We start from the raw sequence: 23,961 nt of genomic DNA, 5'->3' as shown, positions 1-23,961 counted from the left end.
TAATAATGTTTAATGCAAATAAAGAGAACACATAAAATTTTTTAAAATATTTAATCAATAGTTGATCAAAAATAGTTAATCAAAAAATTTTTTTTTGTTGATATGTAAATAATATTTTGGTTATTTTTATGTATTATATAAAAATAACCAAAATATTATTTACATATCAACAAAAAAAAATTTTTTGTTTGCAGGGGGTTTTTCATGCACTTATTGAAAATAAATATTAAGCTAATTACTTAAATAACTGAATAAAAGAACTGAATTTGGTTTTTATTTAGTTACTGTTTGGCTTTAAAATGTTATCATATCATTAGTAACTGTTTGGTTTATATTTTCATATGCATGAAACAAAATGTTATCACATCATTATTTTGTTTAAATAAATTTTTTATTATCATTTATTTGCTTCTACAAGCTGTACACTTCACTTTATGTTTAACCCCTCAGCTCTACTCCATTGTCTACCTTATTTGTATGCTCATATACTTTCAAGTTTTATTGTTTGCTCAAAAAGGAAAATCAACTTTATATACATATAAATATATTGAAAAAGCGTTTGCCATTAATTTATAATAGCATCACAATATTTCTTTTAATACAAATAAAAAAGAATATAATATTAAATAATAAAATTTAAAAAACTTTTTTAAAAATAATCGACGGTCATCGTTATGACTTGTTGATTTACGAAAGTTTTTGTGTATAAGATTCTGTGAAAATAAAACCATTTTAAAGCACAGTTCATATGCCAATAAAGTAAATTAGTTTACTTTAATTTACTAACTTCTAATTAAAGTTAAGAATTAATTTTAAATAAACTGTTTAGTATTGTTCTAAATGTATGGTATGTATACATATATATATTTATATTTTTCAAGCATATAAACATATTTTTATATGGGCATATGTATTATATGCACTTCTTTACACATATAAATTTTATTCTTACAAATATCAGAAGTAGTTCCTATTTAGCAGATAAATTATTAACAAATTTTCCTAATCTTTGCTTCATCTAAAATAAAAAAATATTTTTCTTTTTTTATTTTTGAAGTTATTTTCAAGAAATAATATTCACAACAATTTAGAACAACTTTATTCAATCGGCCAAATATAATCGCATATGCATGTTAACCAATATATAAACCTGATGGCTTGATATTGTGATATAATTTTCCAAAATTTAACAGATTCACATATAAATATTAAGTTTTTTAAATATTCTTACATAGAAGAATATACTTTTCACGCAGTTCAGTTAATATTGAACCAAAATTGAGCGATTGAAAACGTGATTAACATGATTAATGTACAAAAAGTCTTTTTTTGTGCTTTATATGAATTTTCAACATGTAAAATTCATTTAGTGTGGCCTCAAGCAAAAATCAATCCGCGAATATGATTTCTCAAAAAGAAATTTATCATATTCAAGAAGAGAGGATTTTAAAACTATATTGAAGTATAAATGGTACTTTAAAATGAACTTTATTTTCATAGTATTAGTTCGTAAATACTTTTTCATATGCATGAATTCATTTTCCGTCACCTTGCATGATTTTACGAGTATTAGATTTATGGTTTCTATTTAAGAGAGTATTTAACACCCAACTTTGCATTCTCAGTTCTTACAGAACATTAATATTTTTTTTTATTATTGTTTGTGAAGTTGGATATCCACGAAACGTTGAAGTTCTTTGTTATAAAGGATGGTTGCAGAAGATCAAAATTTTTGGAGAAAAGTGAAAATAAGTTGAACTTATCTTGTTAATCTATATTTAATATTCTGATTTTAAATAAATTAATCACAAGTTGATGGTTGCAGAAGATCAAAATTTTTGGAGAAAAGTGTAAATAAGTTGAACTTATCTTGTTAATCTATATTTAATATTCTGATTTTAAATAAATTAATCACAAGTTGATTAATTTTTTTTTTCTAAGTCATTATAAACATCTTAAATTGAGTTTAAATGATACCCCATACACAAGGTAATGTACAACAATGTCACACTTTTGAGTAGTAATGTCAGTTGGCCCCTAAGTATACATTTTTCTTTATTAGAAAACAAGGCTTATACCTTATTAATATTTTTACTTCTTTAGTTTGATTGATTTTGTTATTTACTTCAAGTTCAGTTATTGGAGCACAGATGTTCCAACTATTATTTGTTTTATTTATTATAAAAAGTTGTTGTTCATAGTTCACACAGTAGCGCTATTTCTTGTTGAGGTTTGAAGACCGTATGGTGCATTTTGTTGGTAATAATTTTGATTTTAATAGTAAAATTAATTTCATGCTGATTATTAAAATATATTCTAAATATATTCAATTTAATGGATTTTGTTTATAAAGCAATATTTTTGCTATATAAATTTTTAGTACTTGTTGAAAATGAGTATAGCAGTTGTGTTAAGTTTATGTCATAAAAATAATATTACTAAACATAATTGCAATTCAAGGATATTTCGCTTAACCTGCCATAAACTTAATATAAAACTAATTAAAATTTATGGAAGCTTAAAATATTGTTTATATGTTTATAGTAATGTGTTTCACGTGGTTATTTTATCCATGTTATGGCGTTTGTTGAAATTTTGAAAATATGAAATTGTTAACTTGAAGATTTTGCTATATACAAAATCGCACAAAGATAGGTGGTAGCATTAATATTTCCCTTGACACTATTATATTAAATATTTATAGACTTAAGTATAAACAAGTTTAGTAAATTTTTTTTTTTTATTTTAAAATATTATTTCACAAAATAACAAAGTCTAATACTCGTAAAATTCATGCGAATTCTAACGTTAAAAGTTTTTTAACCAAAGAAATCAATCAAATATTCGCACTTATATGTGTAAGAATGTTTATGTTACCCTTAAGATAAGTCATGCTGCCGTAATCACAAAAGGGAGAAAAGGAATCCCTTTGTGCCTAAAGTAATCACATATTGTGGACTGCGGTGGCAACTCATTCAAAGCTTGATTTATTTTACGGAAAAGGTCAGATGAAATGAGCCTTAAAATATGTAGTGAGTAGATAAGTGAGGAATATTTATGCATATACACTTATATATAGGTTTATATTTATGTATGGTATATATGTACAAAATTGTTGTTGCATATGTGATATATATGTTTTTGATTGTTAGCAGTGATGTATACTTGACAGTAATCGATCTTAAGCAATTTCACACAATTATGAATTGCCAGGTTAAGTGCATATACAATCGATTATGCCAAAATTTGTTTTAAGTTCTTGCATACCAAATTTCTCAACTGTCTACAGTTTCCTGTCTGTCTCCTTTCCGAATGCGAAATGTGGTTACATCAATCCCTTTTCCAATCGGAAGTGGTACAATCTCAACTGTAGCAATTGTGTGGAGTTGCGTGTAGTTATATACATAATTTGTATCCGTTTCCGTTACTATTGGTGCTTATGGCATTTAGTGAACTAATGGAAGGAAAAAATTATAGAGATAACTTTTTTTAACAATGAAATGTTTTAAAAAAGTTTTGTTTAAATTTTTTTTGCCTTTTAGCTTCTCATTAAGAATTATTAAAGTGTGTAGGTTTTATTTATAATTCTCTACATAAAATTTGTTAATAAGCTTTACTTATCATTGAAAATTCGTCATCAGTCATTATCAGGTCTTGAAATTATATTTTATATTTGATTATTCGCAAATATTTTTTTTTTTGAGACTGCTAGTACCAATGATTAAAGTCGTGGCTTGTCAAATTTGAAGCTGAGATTCCATATTGATTAGCCAATTGACCTAAAGCCATATTCGACTTGTGTTTTTAAACTTAAAGTTTTGTCTCTCAAATTGATCGTTTAACCAGAGACACGGTCAATCAGATACGTTGCCTTGTGTACCCGCTCTCAAGGGAGTAAAAGAAGTGAAAACTGTTTAACTGAAGTAGTATCAAAATCGGTGATTTTATTTTTCTTGTAACCGATCATTGCTTAATAAGAAATTATGCACAGAAACTAAGGTTTTAAATTACGATATCTTTGGCCTATGGGACGAGTTATTAATTTCTAATTTATTCCACACATGGCCAACTATGGTGAAGATCAGGCCCAAAATTCGTGGATACTGTATTTAGTGGATTCGTTTAGTTTTTAGAATTGTTAAAAAGTTGATTTAAAAATCTCACAAAATATACATTAAAAATATATTATATCAGGATTATACACATTACAGAAATGTCTCTTATTTACAATGGAAAATCCATCTTATAATAAAATCATTTTGTCCAGTGTCCAAAACTGTCTCTACCTTAAGAATGAGCTGTCAATAAAAATATCTCTGCTTTCCTTTCATTGGTTCCTTTATTTGACCATTATCATTGTATGGTCTTGCTCTTGTTTAAGAGATTGTATTTATTTTTGATAACGTAGAGCACCGCCATGATAATGGTTGACATTACCTATTAATAATATTATAATATGAATATTTCTGTTGCGAACTAAGGGGTTAATTGGTACTTATAATCGAATCCGTATAAACGGATAGTATTTCAACATTTTTGTGCTTTTAAAGTTTGAGTCTTTATTTACGTCTTGATTAATTTATTATTATTTAGAAATATGTATGGACTTGTATATCCTTTTTAATATTACAGTTGTATTTATATTTAGAAAATTATTTTTGTTAGTTAAAAATATATATTGTTTATAAATATATATAAAAACTCATGGTTTTCATTGAGAAAATTTCGAAGAATTCTTTAAAAAGAATTTTATTTATTTGATCAGATGTTTGATTGTTTAGTTCTGTGTTATTTAAAAATAAAACAGGATATAATGATGTAAACCTTTAGCTGTCAGTTTTAGTTTTTTTTTAAATAGCATTGACTTGCGCCAATTTTAATACTAAAATAATTTTAACAAGTCGCTTTGATATAAGCGACACACATTAGAAATCTAGTTTTAAAATAGATCATCCGAAGTATTCAATAATTTTTGGCAATTAATTATAAATAAATGGCACCAATTTAATATAAAAGTGTTTAGTTTTTTTATAAATAAATGTGCAGTATACCATTTTTTTTCTTAGCACAAGTCCCTAAATCACTCATACGAAGTGTTGTGCGAAAATTTGCAGCTGAAAATATTGTGTAATTGCTTAAATAGCATAAAAAAGAAATAGAACTTTACTCGATTTTGATAATGTATCTAATGTGTAAAGTATTAAGGAAACAGGTGAAGTGAGTCTTATGTTATGTTAAAAATCTGATTTTTGCATGGCGAAAATTATTTCAATATAATCGCTTTTTAAGAACCATAAATAAAAATCTTTTAAGTGATAATCGTGTTTATTTGGCTTAACTGTTCGCAATCTTAAGAAGTATTTATATTTACTATTCTTAAAATAAATTTTGTTTTATATAATGTATTAATATTTATTTTATATTAGATTTAAGGAATTCTCCTTATATTATTTATTTACTTTTAAATAATTTGTTAGTTAGTAATATTTTTTTTTTATTATTTTTTTGAATAATAATAAACTTATAATATATTTTTATTTAAATTAGTATTATTTAATTTTCTTTTCTTTTATTTGGTTTTTTTTATTTTATGTATATATTTTTTATTTTATATATATATTTTTTATTTTATATATATATTTTTTATTTTATATATATATTTTTTATTTTAGATATTTTTTTATTTATTGTATTTTTTCCTTTTATTTATTTTATCTATATTTTTTGTACATATTTATTTTAATATTATTAATTAATTATTTTTTTCTTCATTTTTTCGCTCACTATTTAAAATTATTTAATGCATATCAAGCAATCACAAATTGCATTTAAGAAATTTATTGCTCATTAACAGCAATGCATAAGATAAATTTTTGTTAGCAACAAATTTAACGCCGAGCCAATAAACATCACGAATGCGGGTGATGTTTCTTGTCTGCCCAAAGCCTGATGATGCCCAATGCCATGCACAGAGAAAATGCTTAGCAACATCTGTTGTTGTCGCTTGTATTGTCGCTGCCGGGATTAAGGTATATCTGGCATATTGTTAGCGGTGACTAAAAATACCGGCGCACCATGTCTGTGCAATGCTAGCTGCCAAATTTTATGCTTAAAAATAATTTAATTGTTGTAATGAGAGTTGAAAAAAAAAAATTATAATTTCTGTTTTACTGAATTTATAATTTAAATTTTTAAATGTAAGAAATTATTACTTCACCAAGTAAAAGTGAATTTTCCCACTTTATACATAATTTATATACAATATTAATACTTTATTTATATACATGCTATTACTCTTATCTTTTGTATTTAATATAGGAAATTTTAAATTTGATTTTTATTTTGGGTTTTACAACTCCTTTATTATTCTATTTAATTTATCTATTGTAATTCCTAAAATAACAGTTGTGGTTGGTTACAAAGCGAGTCCAATAACTGTTTTCTGCTTTTTTTTGAATTGAATGAGGTTTGGGATATTGCACCAACAGATATTTTTAGCAAAATCATAACCATACTTCCAGATTTGATATAAGATTATTGTTAAAGCTGTTTCAATATACAGTACTTTGATCTAAACAGTCTCTTGTCTTTATCATTCTCATTATCTTATCCCTTGTGTAACAGTTTTTCAAATAATTATATGTGTTGTACATATTTTCAGTACTAGTATTTTTTTTTTACAAATAAAAGTTTGGACTTTAGCCACAAACACGTTAACTAATTTTATTACACATTTTTCCCCTTACCCCTCATAAGTAATATAAAATTTTTGATGTTATTATTTTAAACTGTGTTTGCAAAATGCGATATTTTTTTAAAATTATGCATTTTTCAATTTATGGATTTCGGATACTTTTTATAAAAAATTGTATATATACATATGCTCCATTTTGACGTTTATTATTCGCGGGGCTGTCAACCTAAACCTTAGTATATATTATATAAGGATATTTGAATATTACAAGTATTGCTAACATTAAAAATATTTGCAGTTTGTTTTTATTTTTTCGTTTTTTCAGTGCTTTTAGCTGGCACTTTATTTCATATATTCTTACTGTCTGATATTTTGGCTAGTTCTGTTTTAATTGTCCTTTTTAGGGTTATAAATTTATACATTGAAACTTTACAGCTATAAATTTATACATTAGAACTTTATTGCATATATTTGAACTAAGTTGAGCTCTGGATGTATGTGTTACCAAAAACAAAGGGATTTGGTTTATTGTTAATGGAAAGTAGAACTAACTTTATTTTTGTTTGCATTTTCATTTCATTAAAATATAAAGATGTAAGTTAAGTAGGCTTGAATTACATTAATATATGACAAGAATTTTTTTTTTTTGAATAAATCACATCAGTGAAAATAGTTAATCAAATATGGTCGTTTTCATCTATTAAATTTAAAATTAAATTACATGGAATTACAAGTAAAATTTTTTTTGTTATTGTATATTTAAACTGATTTCAAAGAATATCTGTAAGTCTTAAAATCAATGAAACTAAAAAAATACGGTTTTCATATATATATGACAATTCCATTCGAAGTTTTTACTGACATTCTATGATTTCTCTAGAAATGTAAACACTGAACTGAAAGAATATTTAAATCTCTTCAAGCTTACAAAGGTTTCTGTAAGGTTAAAACTTGTTGCTTTTATACATGAAAATGTACTTTTCAATAACGGTCACAAGAGGAATGAAGAAATAACATGAAAAATCAATATGCTGTAATAATATTTGTTTTAAAAAGAATTGCAGATACTTTTTCACATGAACTTAAAAAAAAAAAAATAAACTTTTCTATTTAATATTTTTTATGTTGAACTTTTAATATTTTTAAAATATTCCCGCTTTATTTTCATTGATGAATCATAAATTAAAGTGCCGCACTTAGCACATGATTTTTACAAAAATATTTTGAAATATTTTTTTTTCAATGAATTTATCTTCTATTTTACTTTTTTTAAAATTAAAAATTACTTTAAAAGTTAGATTTAAAACAAAAAAATAAAATTAATTTTTACGTCAGTCAAGTAACACTTTGCTATATTGTTTTAAATCTATTGGCTAAATATTTTTCAAAATTCTTATAAAAATTCTTCTAAGTGTTGTTCGTTGGCTGATGAGGCCTAGCAAATTGGGAGCACAACAAAGTTGCCCCCATTTTTCAAATAGTACAAAATTTTTATATTTTTTTTTTATTTAAATGTTTTGTTTCTTATTGTTATCTTGAGTATTTGATGTTTGGTATTGGCATTTTCATAGATTGTTCACTCAGTGGTACAATCAAACATTTTTATATCCATTCATTCATTCATTTCTGTGATGTGACTCTATGCGCAAATAGTTTGAGGTATCTACTACTTTAGATGAGTCGTCAGTCAGTCAGCAGTCAGTCGTCTTATTGTCGACTTTAGACCACTTGCACAAATTGCCTCTTCTTATTTTTAGTTTTGGATGAATGTACATATTCTTTTATTTAAAAGAAATTTTTTTTTTACTCATTAATACTTGAAATATCGATCGTTAATTGGCAGATAATTACGTGAGAAATGACACATTTGAAAGTGAACTTTAGGATTGGCAAAGCATTTTTTTGACTATTTTGGTTAAGATTTTAATTGAAAAAATTGAACCGATAAGTTTTTCAATAACATCCTTTAGTAAAACTTTACAGGTTTTATTTGCTTTTTATTAAAAATAATATAAAAAATAATAAATAAGTGTTTATATATCATATATATATATTATTTATATAAGAAAAAATGAAAAAATAGATGAAAAAGATAATGGGTTTCATTTGCCGATTGAATATAATGTTTTTTTATATTACCTCTATTCTCAATAATGGTGTTATATTCTTTGAATATTTTTTGTATAACACTAACAACAGCTGTTGTTTCTGTGTAAATTTATACGATATTAATTTATACGGTAAAATTATCGTGTAAATTTATTAAGTTTGTGTAAACGAGTTTTTATACGTTTATATGGTTTATAAGACGTTTATAACTTTAGATCAGTACCACCCCTATTACCATATAAAAAATTTATTATATAAATAAAATATAAAAATTTATTGTAGTATTTAAAACGCGAAGACATCATCATTTTGAAAGTAATTTTGATTCAACAAATTTAAATTTTCACTGCTATCAATATTGTCAAATTTGCTACGATTTTATTAATATCAATTTGTGTCTACCTTTGGATGTTTTCACAGAAATACTTCATTAAAATTCAATTTTTCATCGCTTGTCAGTATAAAAATAAATTTTTTAAACAATTTTTTTTGTTTCGCCAACATTCATGATTGATGTGCTCCATAATTGCTTCAGGAATTGCTACTAACATTATTGCTTTATGTTGAGTTATTGAGGCTCTAAATTGATTGATAACCTATGAGAATTGTGACTTTAAGTAGATTGTAAAAATAGAAGGAAACAATGAAATTGATTCAAATTGATTTTGTAGTAACAAAACTTGAAAAAATCTCAAATATGGTGCATTACAATCCTAATAAGAGAATTATTATTGTCCTTGCATCTTGTACTTGTAATTGATATTGTCAAACTGACAATTCTGGTCAATTTATGCTATTCCGTAGAGTGTACTTAACCACAAAATCCAAATGCAACCAACCTATATATTTTCTAATGAAAAGAAAAAACAAAAAATATTTAAAAATATTTTACTAGTCCCATTTGGTTTGAGTGAATCAGTCGAAATGGGCGTTGCATTCAACAATTGCTCATAAGATGATGCAGTGGGTGATGCTGCGAATGAATTTTGGCATTAATGGCATTGCTGACCCGACTTTAATAGTACCACCTGTTTGCAATCTATTTTATTTTCATATGCGCCCAAGAAAATTTAAATATTTCTATATATTTATGTTATTCCGGGTTAAATACAAAACAAAATAAAATAATAATATAAAAAGAAATATTTTTGTTTTAAGTGTTTATATTTTATTAAATGTTTATTTTTATTTTGTTTTTGTATATTTATTTATTTAATATTATTGAAATTTATATCGATTTTGCAATATGTTATTTGGTTATGAAATTATTTTTTCGCTTTAAAAATTTCAATTTTTGTACATGCATTATACTGACTAAACTTAGTAGTTAGTTTACTTCAAATGACAATTGCAGGATTAAGAATAAATTAAGGATTTATATATAAATCCTTAATTTATAAATTTATGAATAAAAATACTTATTTATAAATATATATAATATAAATATATATAATATAAATATATTTATTTATTAAATATTTATTAATTATATATATATTATTAATTATTTATTAAATAAATATATATAAAAAATAAACAAAAATAATATAGTAATAATATGCCAATAGTAATATGCTAATAATATGCTAATAATAATTGATAAAATATTAATACTTTAAAAAAAATATTACATACTATTTTATATTGTTTTGTATTTAAATTTTCCTGAGCGCATATAAACATAAAATAGATTGCAAATAGTATGAAAATAATGAAATTTTCCACAAAAGTGGTCGGAACCAACTTTGAGACAACATAAGTCCTAAAATTATTTCAGTCAAATGATACATCTATCGACGAATATTTAATGGAAAAAACTTATATACGATATTAGCTAATTAAAAAAATTATTTCAAAGATATCGAGGGTATTTTGATTAACTTTTTTTTTGAGGTCAGTTTGATTTTTCATAACTTGTATCCTTATTAATACTGAAAATAATGATATAAAAAACTAACAAAATTATTTTCTTATAATGGTTTTTGTATATGTTATTCAGATATTTTAAGTATACTTCTCCATTGAAAGTTTGAAAATTCAACTGCAATTTGTTGGTTCATTTTAGTTCACTAAAATATTTTCTAATTTGTAAAATATTATCTTCCAATTAAATAGAAAATATTTTGTTTTTTTGTTTAAGAAAGTGAAAGTTCGAATAAATGTTTCTCTTACTTAAACTATTCCTTAATTTTCGTTTGATATTTTATAACTTAAATTCTTCATTAATTTTTGCTTATTAAAAAAATCGTAATTAAATAGAATATTTTGCACAAAATGCATAATATTTCAGTACTAGTTTTTTATTTTAAACCCACATCTTTGTTAAAAAATTTTGAAATATTTTATTTAATTTGACTTCTGAGAATACAATTATTTTATTATACTCGTAGTTTGGTCCTCCTTATAAATATATATTTTTTTATCTTAAAAACCTAAAATTCACTTAAAAACTATTTATATACAAATTTTTCAATTTTTATTAAGTTTAATGCTTAATTAAAAAATATATTTTTAAATTTTTTAAATTTTATTTCAATTTAATTTCATACTGTACCCAATATGTAATTAATTTAATTTTTATAATTAAATTTTTCAATAATTGAGTACCCATAATATGAACTTTACACTAAAGTAATGATTTTAAATCTTTTTTAAGTTTTCATTGGAAAATTTCCATTTTAAAGCAACAATTTTAGCACTTCTCTTAACACTTTTTCTATTTATTTACAGTCCCAACAATACAAAATTTATTCAAGTGCCTTAAATTTGTGCAAATTTTATCTTGTATTTTCTATTTTTTATTGTTTTATTTATTATTTTTACTTTTCTTCTAACTTTTTTCTACTTTTTACATTTTTAAATTTATTTTTCTTACATTTGTACAGATTCTATTTTCCAATTTCAGTTCTCGTAAGTACTTTTGCTTCATTTACGTACATAAAGCGCTCATACTTGGTTGCTTCCAACGACTTTTAAAGTAGGTTTTTGGGTTTTCTATGGTCAATAAGACCACTTAAAATAAGCCAAAAATACTTAACTTTTGGTACCAGCACAAGCTGTAGTAAGAACAAAAATTTTATATAGAATTTTATACTCGTATATATATTGCAATTTCACAATGAACACTTTTGTTGTGAATATTCTTAAGGAACTCATTAAAGTTTCTTTTCAAGAATGCTCTCAAATAATTTTTAAGGCAATTAATTTATTTTCCTTTTCAACAAGTGTAAAAAGTTTTTAAGAGTTTTCTGGTTATTGGTTATAAACTTTTAATTATAGTTTTCAAAAATATAATTAATATTATAAAATTTTATATTTTTTATTGCTAATTTCATAAAAATCACAGCTTTTGTGTAAAGTAAACTTGCATTAAATCACGTTTATTATTATTCTTGTTTTTTTTTTTTTTTGAAATATACTTAGCTTTTTAAATGATATGTGCAGTCTCTTCTTATTAAGTCTTAAATGTATCAGTCGAAAAATATATTTTTTTGTTTGTAATTCTTTTTGGCTTTTTAAATCATATGTTCTCTTTTTTTATTTAGTCCAAAATAAAATGTAGCCGTTAGATCAAGAGTTTATTTTTGTTAAGTCATAGAGTACTTAGGCCATCCCTTTTCGGAATAAGCGTTAGAATATTTCCTAAGTAAGGCATGTCAGTCATAAGAGGTGACTTATATATACCATATATGTACAATCATGATGACTGCAGTTAATTATCCAAATAAGCAAGTAAATGTGGTCCTAATAAAAACTAAATATTAAATAAATATTTTAAAATAAATCATATATAAATAAATCATATCTTTACAAATATTAAAATTAATTTTTCGCATTGAAACACTTGACTTGCACTTCAGCGGACTCTGAAATAAATTCATAAAAATAATTTTACTCAATTATATAAATATTATATGTTACAAGCAAAGAAACCAAAAATAAAGAAAAAAAATTTTTTATAAAAATATGTTTGTTAAAATTTTATACATTTTTAATTAGTCAACATTTTTTTACGAAATAAAATGCAAATTAAAAATGAAAATAAAGTTTTCCTTTTTTATGTTGCACTTGTAGTTAATTTAATATGAAAGTGCTTTGTAGTAGCAGAAATGAGAATAATTCTGTTTTCAACGCGGTTAAAACTTTGCCGTTCTGTAATTTTCGGTCTGTGAAAATCATATTTTTTAATATGCAAAAAACAAAAAAAAATAAAAATAAATATATATATAAATGCATCGTAAGTGATGCGTGGTTGCTTTGCGGTACTTGTATTTGTCATATTTAAATATTATTTTTGTGGTATTATTTTTCGTGCTTTTAATTGTGGCTGCAGTACAATTATTTAATTGTATTAATGGTGCAATTCAAATTTAACTTTAATAACAAAAAAACTTAAAATAGAACTATAAGTAGTGCTTCATTTTTCAAATCATTTTTTCAAAAAAAAAAATTAAAATAAATTTGCATGATGGTCACTCATACGCACTGTGACTACATAAAACAGAACTTATTTAAGCGAACGTAATATAAATCAAAAAACGGTTGATAAAATTCAAATTATTTCCTTTCATCCCACTTAGAGATGGTATAGTATATTGTATGAAAAAATCTATATTAGCTGTTTTTCAATAACTTTAGAATATAATTGAACCACAAATAATGGACCATATTTTTCTAAGAATGCTTGACTGTTTGATATGAAATATATTTATGGTTAAATAATTTTTATTAAGAGTATTTTCAGCATTGAAAATGTTTATATAGTTTTTTCTTTTTAGAAAAATTTTGTTAAATGTAGTTAAGTTCAATTATTTTAAGTTTGTCGTGTTGTTTTAAATTTTGTTTTGTTTTTGCTTTTTAAGTGCTGTTAGCTGGAACTATAATGTTTACATATGATTTAATTTAAATAATGCCGGCAAACGTATGTAAAGTGGATAGGCTTAACTACGTAGTTGATAGGAATATCATATAGTAGCGTGATCCATTTATCGGTGATATTGCATATATGTGGCTTAATTATTTAAGTAAATGATGTAAACGGTTTTATAGTTATAGGTATTTTTTTGTACTACTTCTTTATCCTTATTAATAATTCTTTTTTCTTTCTTTTCAAGTTTCTACTCTCTGCTTTTTTTATATTCTTTTTTTCTTTTCTTTTTTTCTTTTCTTTTTTTCTTTTCTTTTTCTTCTTTTTTTCTTTTCTTTTTTCTTTTCTTTTTTTCTTTTCGTTTTTTCTTTTCTTTTTTTCCTTCTTGTTTAATTCCTTGTTTTAAATTTTTATTTCTTATTTTTTGTTTTTTATTTTTTATTTCTAAAAATTATTTTCTTCTGCTTTAATTTTTTACTTTAAAAATTATATTCCTTCTTCTTAAATGTCAACTTTTTTCAACTTTCTGAACTTTATTTATTTTATCTATTATATATTTTGTATCCTATATTCCCAATTTTGCTCTTAGTAACACGATTTTTTAACTTTATTTCACTCTTCCTTCATTGTTCTTTTTTCTTTGTGTGTCTTATTCTTTGTTCTTTGTTGTTCGTTTTTTACTCCTTATTTTTTTATCCTTAATTCTCAATTTTATTCTAATCTTAATTATTTGTTATTATTTGTACATTATTCCCTATTATTTGTACTTAAATTCTTTTTTCTTTATTTCCTCCTCTCATTCGCTTTTACTTATTATTATTTATAATTAATTATTATTATGTAATCCTTATTCTTTGTATTAAGTGTTTGAATATTTATTCATAACTTCTGAGTTTTTATTTTTTATTTATTATTTATTATTCTTAATTAAATATTAACTTTTCTTTATCTTCACTCTATATTCTTCGATATCTATATATTTTCCATTCTTTTCAATTTTAATTGTATTCAGTTATATTTTTTATATATTTCTTTGTTTATTTGTTTTGAATTAATCAATTATTTTAAATAAAAATTTATTTCTTTTATTATTATACTTTTATAATTATGTATTATTTATTCTTCAATTATTTTTTATTTTCTTATTTTGTATTTATATTTTTATGTATTAACTTTAAAAACTTGTAAATGATTTATTTATATGGCCTATATTTAAACGAAAAATTGTTTATCAATTTATTTTATTGAAGAAATTCGAAAATATTGCCATCAATTAAATTTTTTTACTTTTTTATTGCAGAGTCTACGCACGGCGTGGACGGCCCTGTATCGTGGCGTTTAACGCTCGATCAGGATCTTATTGACACGCTTAAGGGCAGTTTTCCAAGTTGGTTTCAAACGTCTACAAATTCCAACGATATAATAACAACAGTGCCAAATACAACAATAACGCCAATATCGCAAGGAATTGTAAATAATAATACAATTAATAGTAATAATAATAGTAACGGAATTACGCAGATTACTGTAGATACCACAAATCATCACAATAGTCACGCCATACAATTGAATAGCAATTCAATTTTATCTTCCTCTTCTGCATCACCAGCATCATCAATAGCTTCAAATTTTTCAATATTATCAACTGTATCGTCAAAAAAATCTTCAAGTTCCTCCTCGTCTTCATCGTCGTCATCCTCTTCATCATCGTCATCTGCATCGTCGAATTCATCGAAATCCTCTGCAGCTTCAAAAGCAACAGCCACTTCACTATCATCAATATCCTCAAAAGCAACAACAGCATCACCAACTTCAACAGCAGCAAAATCTGCATTGAAGTCCTTAAAAGCACAAAAAACAAAAGCAATTTCCAAGTCACCGTCATTACACAGTCTCGGTGGCTCACTACTTGCAACATTCTCATCACCCGGTTCAGCAACTGTTGAGATAATCTCAGATTCATCTTGCAACGGTTTGTTTACATCACAATTGAGTGGAAAAGGTTTTGAGCACTCATTTCAAGACGTTATCTTACTACACGAAGCGTACGAAGATATGTCGGAAGGTTAGTAGTCAAGCACAGCTCAAGTGCAGTTGATATAAAAGTGCAAAAGTAATTGTAAACTTAACACTTTATAAATGAAATTTTTTGGTTGCGTGATTAAGATTTTACTTAAGAACTTAATTTACATAAACGATGAGTTTTAAAATATTAAATTTTAAGCAAAACATTTTGAATTTATTTAAGGTGAACAACGGTTGAATGCATCATTCCTGGGTAGTAGCGATGATGGTAATAATTCGGATACTTACGATCCCAGACAATCGCCACCAAAAGCAATTGTGGACTCAAGTCCACTACAACCAGCAATGGATAAAAATAAAGAATGTGAGTAGAATAATTGGTTTAAATATTCCGATATATAATAATATTTTGTAGAATATATATTTTATAATATATGTGCATATAAAAGAGCAATGTTGCGAACGTTTGTTAAAAAACAGGAAGAATTTTTTTCTTTAAAATAAAATTTTCTTGAAAATACTGAACTGCATTGGTCCAAAATATAATGTGCACATTCGTTTACCCCACATACATAGCCTCCTTGGCAATTTTTGTAATACTTTTTTATAATAATTTTTTTTTTTAATTTGATGGCTCATAGTGCTGCAGTACAAATTAGATGCCTAATTAAAGTTTTAAGTACTTAACAAGTTATCATTTAGCACATTGAGAAAAATGTAGCAAAGTATTTGGGTCTGAGTTTCAGCTTAATTAGTTACTCAAAAAAGCATATCAAAGCAAAATAAATGAAGGGAAACTAGTACAGCGCCAAAATCTTTCCGGTATCGGCTACAGTTCTTGGTTGATGATGTACAATATTTACTATTTTTAGGAAATAATTAGTTACCAAATAGTTATTTTCATTTCTTTTTTATTCTTTGTCTTCCCTATTTTATTTTATTTTATTTTTATAAATAATTTTTATTGTATATTATTTAGATATTATTTTATTTATCATCGTTCTTACAATCTTTACAGAAGTAGTTTGTAAAGTGTTTTTTAATTTGTTAAAATATTAATAGCCAAGTAAATGAGTTATCGGACATCAGATACAGAATGTTTTCTATAAAAATCTCACTATTACGGGAGGTGATAGTCTAATTTAAAAAAAATAAAAATATTAGTTTTGTGAGAAATTTAGAGTCTTTTGGAAATCTCTACCCGAATAACACATTCAAACAAAGAGTCGTCCCCTACACCTGTGCATAGTGTTCCTTTTCGTGTAGGGTTCTTTTTAAAATTTTCAAAACTAAATAAATATCGGAAATGAAACCCTTCTCATTGGATTATTTTCGTTTCTGTTATTTTGTTAGAAAGCTGCCTGTGGATACTTGATCAGTATGATAAGATGACCAATTTCTTTGCAAATGACCAGACCTGACGAAATTGAGACAATTCACTAGAAAATTCTTCGACCTATAAAAGACCTTATGGACATGTCAGATATTGATTAGCAAAAAATAATTTTCTTTATAAACCGCGTTGTTTAGTTTTGCGATATAAATTATCAAGTTGTTTTTAAAATATAGATATTCATAACCACTGGCTGTGGTAATAAAACGACACTAATGCGTTTTCGTGGTTAAAAATAATAGACAATGAGCTCGAATACTAAATATTGGTAACCTTATATATGCGACCAGAAATAGGCAGGAATATTCAGAAATAGTCAAAAATTTATAACTTTGCGTATATTAAAACTTGTATTTATGTTAACTTGTATTTTGTATGTCTTTAAAAAATAGTCCAATGCGTCTTAAAATTATTTTTATAATGTCATGTGATCACCAATATTCGAAATCGAGTAGACAAATAAAGTTATGTCGCCACTGAAACCAACTAACCATATTTAGACGAGCCTATTGAGCAATATATTTCTGGTTGGATTTTTAAAACATTTCTATGGATTTTTGATAAAATGGATTAAAGCTTTGCACATAAATTTTTTGTTATTTTAGATTGCAGAATTTGTCTGAAAACGTGTCCAGTTTAATTTCAGTCTGCCTGTCTACATATATATATACCAGCTTATCTGTCTGTTTGTTTGTATATCTGTTTTGAATATACAAACTCGTTCCTTAGTTAATGGATTAAAATTTCACATAGAAACATCTTGTTAATCCACGAAGATTAAATCAACAAATGAATGAAATTGGCTGCGTTTATCATACAACTTCCATACAAAAATTTTTTACATACATGCACATTGTATTGAATTTAATGAAAGAACTTGTGTATATAAATGAAAAAATTAGTAAATGACTGATTTTATTTAAAGTTGACTGTATAAAAAGTTCAAAAGCTATGAGAGTAAAGGGAGCACTCTGACGATTTCGGTATATTTACTTTTTCATATTGTATTAATGTTAGCAATTTTTTGTGCGATCAGAGGTGTTTGAAAAAAGTTTATTAGAATATAACTATTAAAGTTTTTGAATGCTATATAAAGTATTTTTCTTTATGTATATGCTATTTTTTGTGTATTTTATGTATACAACCTTTAAAAATATAGTACGTCATGAATTCAAGTGTAAGAACACATCTCACAATTTTTTTTAAAGTACAAATAATTATAAAACAAAAAGTGCTAACATAAACACCAGTAGAAACATTTTTATATACAAGAATTTATTTTTTTTATGCAAACATACAAACAGACAAAGCATTTTCGACAAAAGACAAACATTTTCGTACACAGCTAACTTGTATGTAAATTTTGTTACTCATACGCACCGGCGATCAAACCAGTATAAAATATTTCTATTGGTATAGAAGAACTAACATCACCAAAAATTTATATACATTCCAATGAACTTGAAATAAAAAGTTTTATATTTTTTTTTTATTAAAGTTGTTGAAATAAATAAACAAAAAAAGATATATAAAATTTCTTTTCATTGCGGTATGGAATAGTAAAATAATAATAAAAGTCTTTGCAAAATCAAGCGGAAGTAAATGTTAAGTCATATGTATTTAGTGTAAATCTTATTCGTTGAACAGTACTTTTATTTGAAAAAATAAAAACTAATGTAATTTGGCTTGCAGAAATTCAAAGTAATTTAAACTGTAGTTAAAAATTAAGATTAGTATTTTTAGTATACTTACCTTCTATTTAAAAAAGTTTTTCTTTTTAAATAGTAGCTTATCATCCTTTTTACCATTACCATAGTAAGTTGTTGATAATAAATTGATGTTATCCTACGAAGAAATACTTTATTTATATTTATTTATATATTTATTTATATATTTATTTATTTATATATTTATTTATATATTTATTTATAGTTGTAGGTTTTTAAATAGTTATGAGTTTAGAGGGTTTTTCCTGCATTTCCTTGTATTTGCTTGATTCTGTAGGAATAGTTTTATGATTTCACGTATATAAAGTATGTCTATTTATTTTAGGAAATATTATTATTATTATTATTACTGTGTAGCAATAATGATGAGATTTTTGTCGAGAAGAAACTTAAGATGAGAAATAATTTCTTTTATTTAATTAGAAGTAAAATTTTTTATTTATTTTTTGAAACTTACTTTAAAAGAAGGTTACCCATAATGGTCAAATTAGGAGTTTCATAAAATTATGTTTTGGAATGCATGTGTCGAAGTTCCTTCATTTAAGCAAATATTAAACAGATTACAGTTGAATTTAATTATACAGTCGTCAATTTCCTTTTTTTTTATTTCTTAAAACACACACATTGTTGAAAAGAATCTTAACGAAGTTAAGAATATCACATTAACGAAGTTATCAAAAAACTAAAATCTTATTTACATTGATTCGTATATCAATATAATTTCTGCAAATGTACTGAAAATTTTTTTCACATTATTTTTAAATAGTGTTAGAAGTCAATATTCATCTTTATGTTATAACATATATATGAGCTCTAATAATTGAAAAAGGGTAAATAGTAATTAAATATAACAACAAATATTTTGTTCTCTAATTAAGTGTATGTTTGATTAACTGACTATTTAACAATTTCAGTATTGCTGCATATTTAATTGGAAATATTTTTTAATTTGAAATTTCGAATCAACTGTTTGATCAGTTCGAAAATTTTTATTAAAGAATATAATTATACTAATAATTATATTATTAGTATAATTATATTAGTTGTATATTACTAATATTTGTCACTTTTCTAATTTTAAATGATTTTTTTAAAATATTTGGTTTTAAATAAATTTAACTTGAAAAATGTATGATTTCTTTAATGAAATCATAATAATATACAATCCTAGCAAAATAAAGCATGTGACACATTTCAAAGTTCAAGTAAAGCTTTACTATTTTTAAATTAATTAATTTCAATTTCTAAGTAATTAGATATTTACTTTCTTGAATAGAAAGTAAAATCATTTACAAAATTTTCAGTATGTTGACGTCATTACTTAAAATGTATAAATTCACCCAAATATTCATAATGAAAACAATACTCTTGAATTCCTTGCTATTTTTAAAATGGTTACAAATAATGTTAAAAGTATCCTTGTGAAACTGTAAACAGATGTCGAAATATTAAAATTAGAATTGAAAAATATTGCTATCTGCCCACTGAAAGGAATAATTAAAACTACAGAAGTCAACATGTAGTAAAGGTCATTTTTGTGCATGAGAAATTAACAAACTCATTAAATTAGATTTAGACTATTGAAATTTTGTTGTAATAAAAAAAAAATTTGGAGTTTCTTTCGAAAGATTTTTTTATTAAAACGGACATAACATTTTGTTTGTATTTATTAGTTTAGAAATTTGAATTTATTAAATTTAATAAGTGCATATATTATAAATTTAACATAAGAATAATATAAAACTCGGTATTTTTTTTTTTCAATTTAGAAAACAATACTTTATTAAATATTATTTTTCATAGGTGTTAATGTATTTAATTTTTCTTTTAAGCCAAAAACTTACTCATACGCACGGTTGTTTTCTCGTTTCTGATAGGTTTTACGCTAATTTGTTAAGGGCAAAGGAACACAAGTTGTTGGTACTTTTGAATAAATAAATTACTAATTATTTATGTAAAAGTACTTTTAATTTATTAAATTTTTCTTCCGTAAATTAAATTTCTGTATTTGTACATTTTACTATCAGTTTAATTTTAAATTTACGTTCTTATTTGATATCTACAGTAAATTTCTATTAAAAAAAAAATATTTTGAAGTTTTTACTATATAAAGAAATTAAATAAATATTGAAAGTTCAATAAAACATTAAAAAAAAAATAAATACTATTTTATAAATGTTAATTATATGTATTTATAGTAAATAGGTGAAGTCTAAATAAACATCAAGAAAATTACTATATAATAAAAAATAAATATTCACACAAAAAATAATAAAAATATTTTTTTTTTACACATAATTGTTAAGATGTTTTTGAGGTAGTGCCGGAGACATTGGACAGGACGACTAATCCTAATATATAAAATATGATTGGATCTTAATATATTATATGTTGTTCGAAATAAATGAATAAGTATAGTTAGGGCTTCAAACCTTATATTAAAAATTATTTATATATATAAATTAAAAATATTTATACATATAAATTATTTACATTGAGTTTATTGTTATATGAAATTAGTTAAGTAATATTACAAAGTACTTAATTTAATTTAAATTCCTTTATATTTTCTTTTATTTTTATTAAAATTTAAGTGTCGATAAATAAAATACAAATCATTAATGCAGCATATAAATTTTGATTCAAAAATAATTGCTATACTTTGTAAGAAGTGCACAAACTATTTTTTTTTTTATTTTTCTATTTTAAATTCTCTATTTATATATTTGTAAATTGTATAAATATATAATTATATTTATTTATTGATACTACTAAATTGAAATTTACTCTTCGAGTAAGTGCAATGAATTTGATATGTATATTCATGCTTTATAATTTTTTGGCTACTTAGCTTATGATCATTTTGGCCTTTAATAACAGGACCTAAAAAGTTTTTGTTTTGTATTAAAGCATTCTTATCACGTAGTTGTGAAAATATTTAAAAGTGTATAATACACATTTTTATATAATGAAATGCATAGAATTGGCTGAGTTAGTTGTAGTAAAATTTTATATAATGAAAATATTTGATATTATGTTTGAATATAATGGTTTTCAACATAAGTTGCCAAAAGTTGCTTACCTGAAGTAATAGTTTTAATTATATGTCGGATATATAATTTCATTATTCCATAAAATTTTATACTTTTCAATTTTTTTGTATTATATTGTACTAAAACTTATTCATAAGACTCTTCTTTCGGATCTTGTCATCTTCATAGTATCTGGTCATCTTCATAGTATCTGGTCATCTTCATAGTATCTCGTCATTCTCCCCGTCATCATAGTATCGGCCGAATTGCACTATATAATTTGCATGTAACTATTAAGTAGATACAATTTGTTAGCAACTTGATTTCCTGTTCTAACTATACTTAATGCACTATTATAACTTCATAATGCTTTATTCAGAATCTGTAGTTCATTTTAATTAAATGCACATTAAATCGTATTTTGTAGTCAATAAATGTTTTACTGTTTTCAACATTTGAACTAAAGGCTTACTAAGTTTATTATTACACAATATTACAGATAGACAATACTAAAAATAAAATTCAATTAATAAATACGTATTAATCAAAACTGTGTTCTCTAATCATTCCAGGTTTGTTTATTATTTTTACCATTTCATTTGAAGGATTTCTATGTAATGTTGTTCCGCGCTACTTTTAAACAAAATATTACAAAAAATATTAATTTGGATAAACAATTTTTTATATGCTCGTATAATTCATTATTAATTTGACTTAATGTTGTAATCAATTTTCACAGCAAATAACTATGAGTAAATATGTAATTACATTGGGGCGACCAAAACAAAAACATATTTTAGCCATTAACATTACGTTTGGTTTATATGCCAACATTTGTTCTAACAAATTAGCACCTATTGGCCGTCATTATTTTTGACAGCTACACATCATAATGTTTACATTTTTTTCTTCTAAGTATAAAAATAATTAAAAACATAATGAAGGAAAATATTGTGTATATTGTGTGTATATTTTCATCAACAAATTGTATTTGCGTTAAAATAATTATATTTTCTGTAATGAAAATCTGTAAATATGCTTCATCGAGTGTGTGTGTGTGAGTATGTAGAGAGAAGTATCGTACATCGTACATATATGAGTAAATATTTCACAAATGCCATATTTTCGATTTTGGCTTGAAGCCTTCCAATGCTGAGCTATGCTGTTTCTCTGCGAGTACTTCATTTTTGGTATTATGACGCATTTGTTATTCAACTGAATTTTTAGTATATATTTTAATGTTTTTTTTTCATTTGAAATTATTTTTTGGAAAATTTATTTAGAATTTTTTTTCTCCTAGACTTTTTAATGTGGTTTAGGCCAAAAACAAACATAATTCCTGGCGTTGAAACAAAGTAATGCCGAGTGTTTCGAGCGGGTGTCGCAGTCTTGCATCCGCTATTTAGTTCACTACGGTTTGTGTGTAGTTTTGTTTACTTTGAGGAATTCGTTTCATCTTTATAACTTTTTCCATTTTTCATTTTTTATTTATTTCTTGTATTTATTTTAATAACGTCATTGCATTGAGTGTAAAATGAGTCGTCGTCACTTTGATGTTTAATTTTCTAAAGGAGGCCAAAAGTATCTGCTAAGTATTTGCAAGTACATATACAGATTTTGTTAGAAATTTATTTTGTTTTTCTTAAATTAAAAGTTTTATGTTTTTTTTTCTTCGAAGTATCTGAAGTATGTGTAAAGTGTTTATTTATGTATTTATTTTGAAGAATGTAAACTTTAAAGTATTTTTCAAGAGTCTCATATATGCTAAATGTTCATGAAAAAATAATAATAAGTTTGTAAATAGATGCAACATTTTTTGTTATGCTATGTTAAACACTATGATGAACACATAATTAAAAAACCGTAAATAAGGAAAGAATTGCTATCAATTGTACTAAAAAAAAACATTAAAAATAAATGTCTAGTATAAATAATAATAATAATAATAATAATAATAATGATGTTTTATAAAATTGACTAATAACTTTTTAAATATTTATAATGTTTACAACTTTTAAAATTTGAACATAAAAATAAAAAAAAATGGTGAATATATGAAAAAAAATTAAAATAGGAAAATACATAAAAAAAAAAAAAATAAAAAAATATAAAAA

The 23,961-nt window shown here is 24.1% G+C and overlaps 1 protein-coding gene across 1 annotated transcript; it reads left to right on the top strand.

Annotated features, from left to right (window-relative positions):
- Positions 1–14,970: 14,970 nt before the first annotated feature.
- On the top strand, positions 14,971–16,059 carry LOC119662985 (uncharacterized serine-rich protein C215.13-like; the record flags this gene model as incomplete). Its single annotated transcript, XM_038072643.1, has 2 exons — positions 14,971–15,735; positions 15,919–16,059. Coding segments are annotated over 2 exons (906 nt in total), but the record flags the coding sequence as incomplete, so codon positions are not given.
- Positions 16,060–23,961: the final 7,902 nt, after the last annotated feature.

This window comes from Teleopsis dalmanni, unplaced genomic scaffold, assembly GCF_002237135.1.
Source record: "Teleopsis dalmanni isolate 2A unplaced genomic scaffold, ASM223713v2 unscaffolded_contig_0056, whole genome shotgun sequence".
Taxonomy (NCBI): domain Eukaryota; kingdom Metazoa; phylum Arthropoda; class Insecta; order Diptera; family Diopsidae; genus Teleopsis; species Teleopsis dalmanni.
Note: the sequence above shows the minus strand (reverse complement) of the source record. Positions and strands in the feature narration are given on the sequence as shown.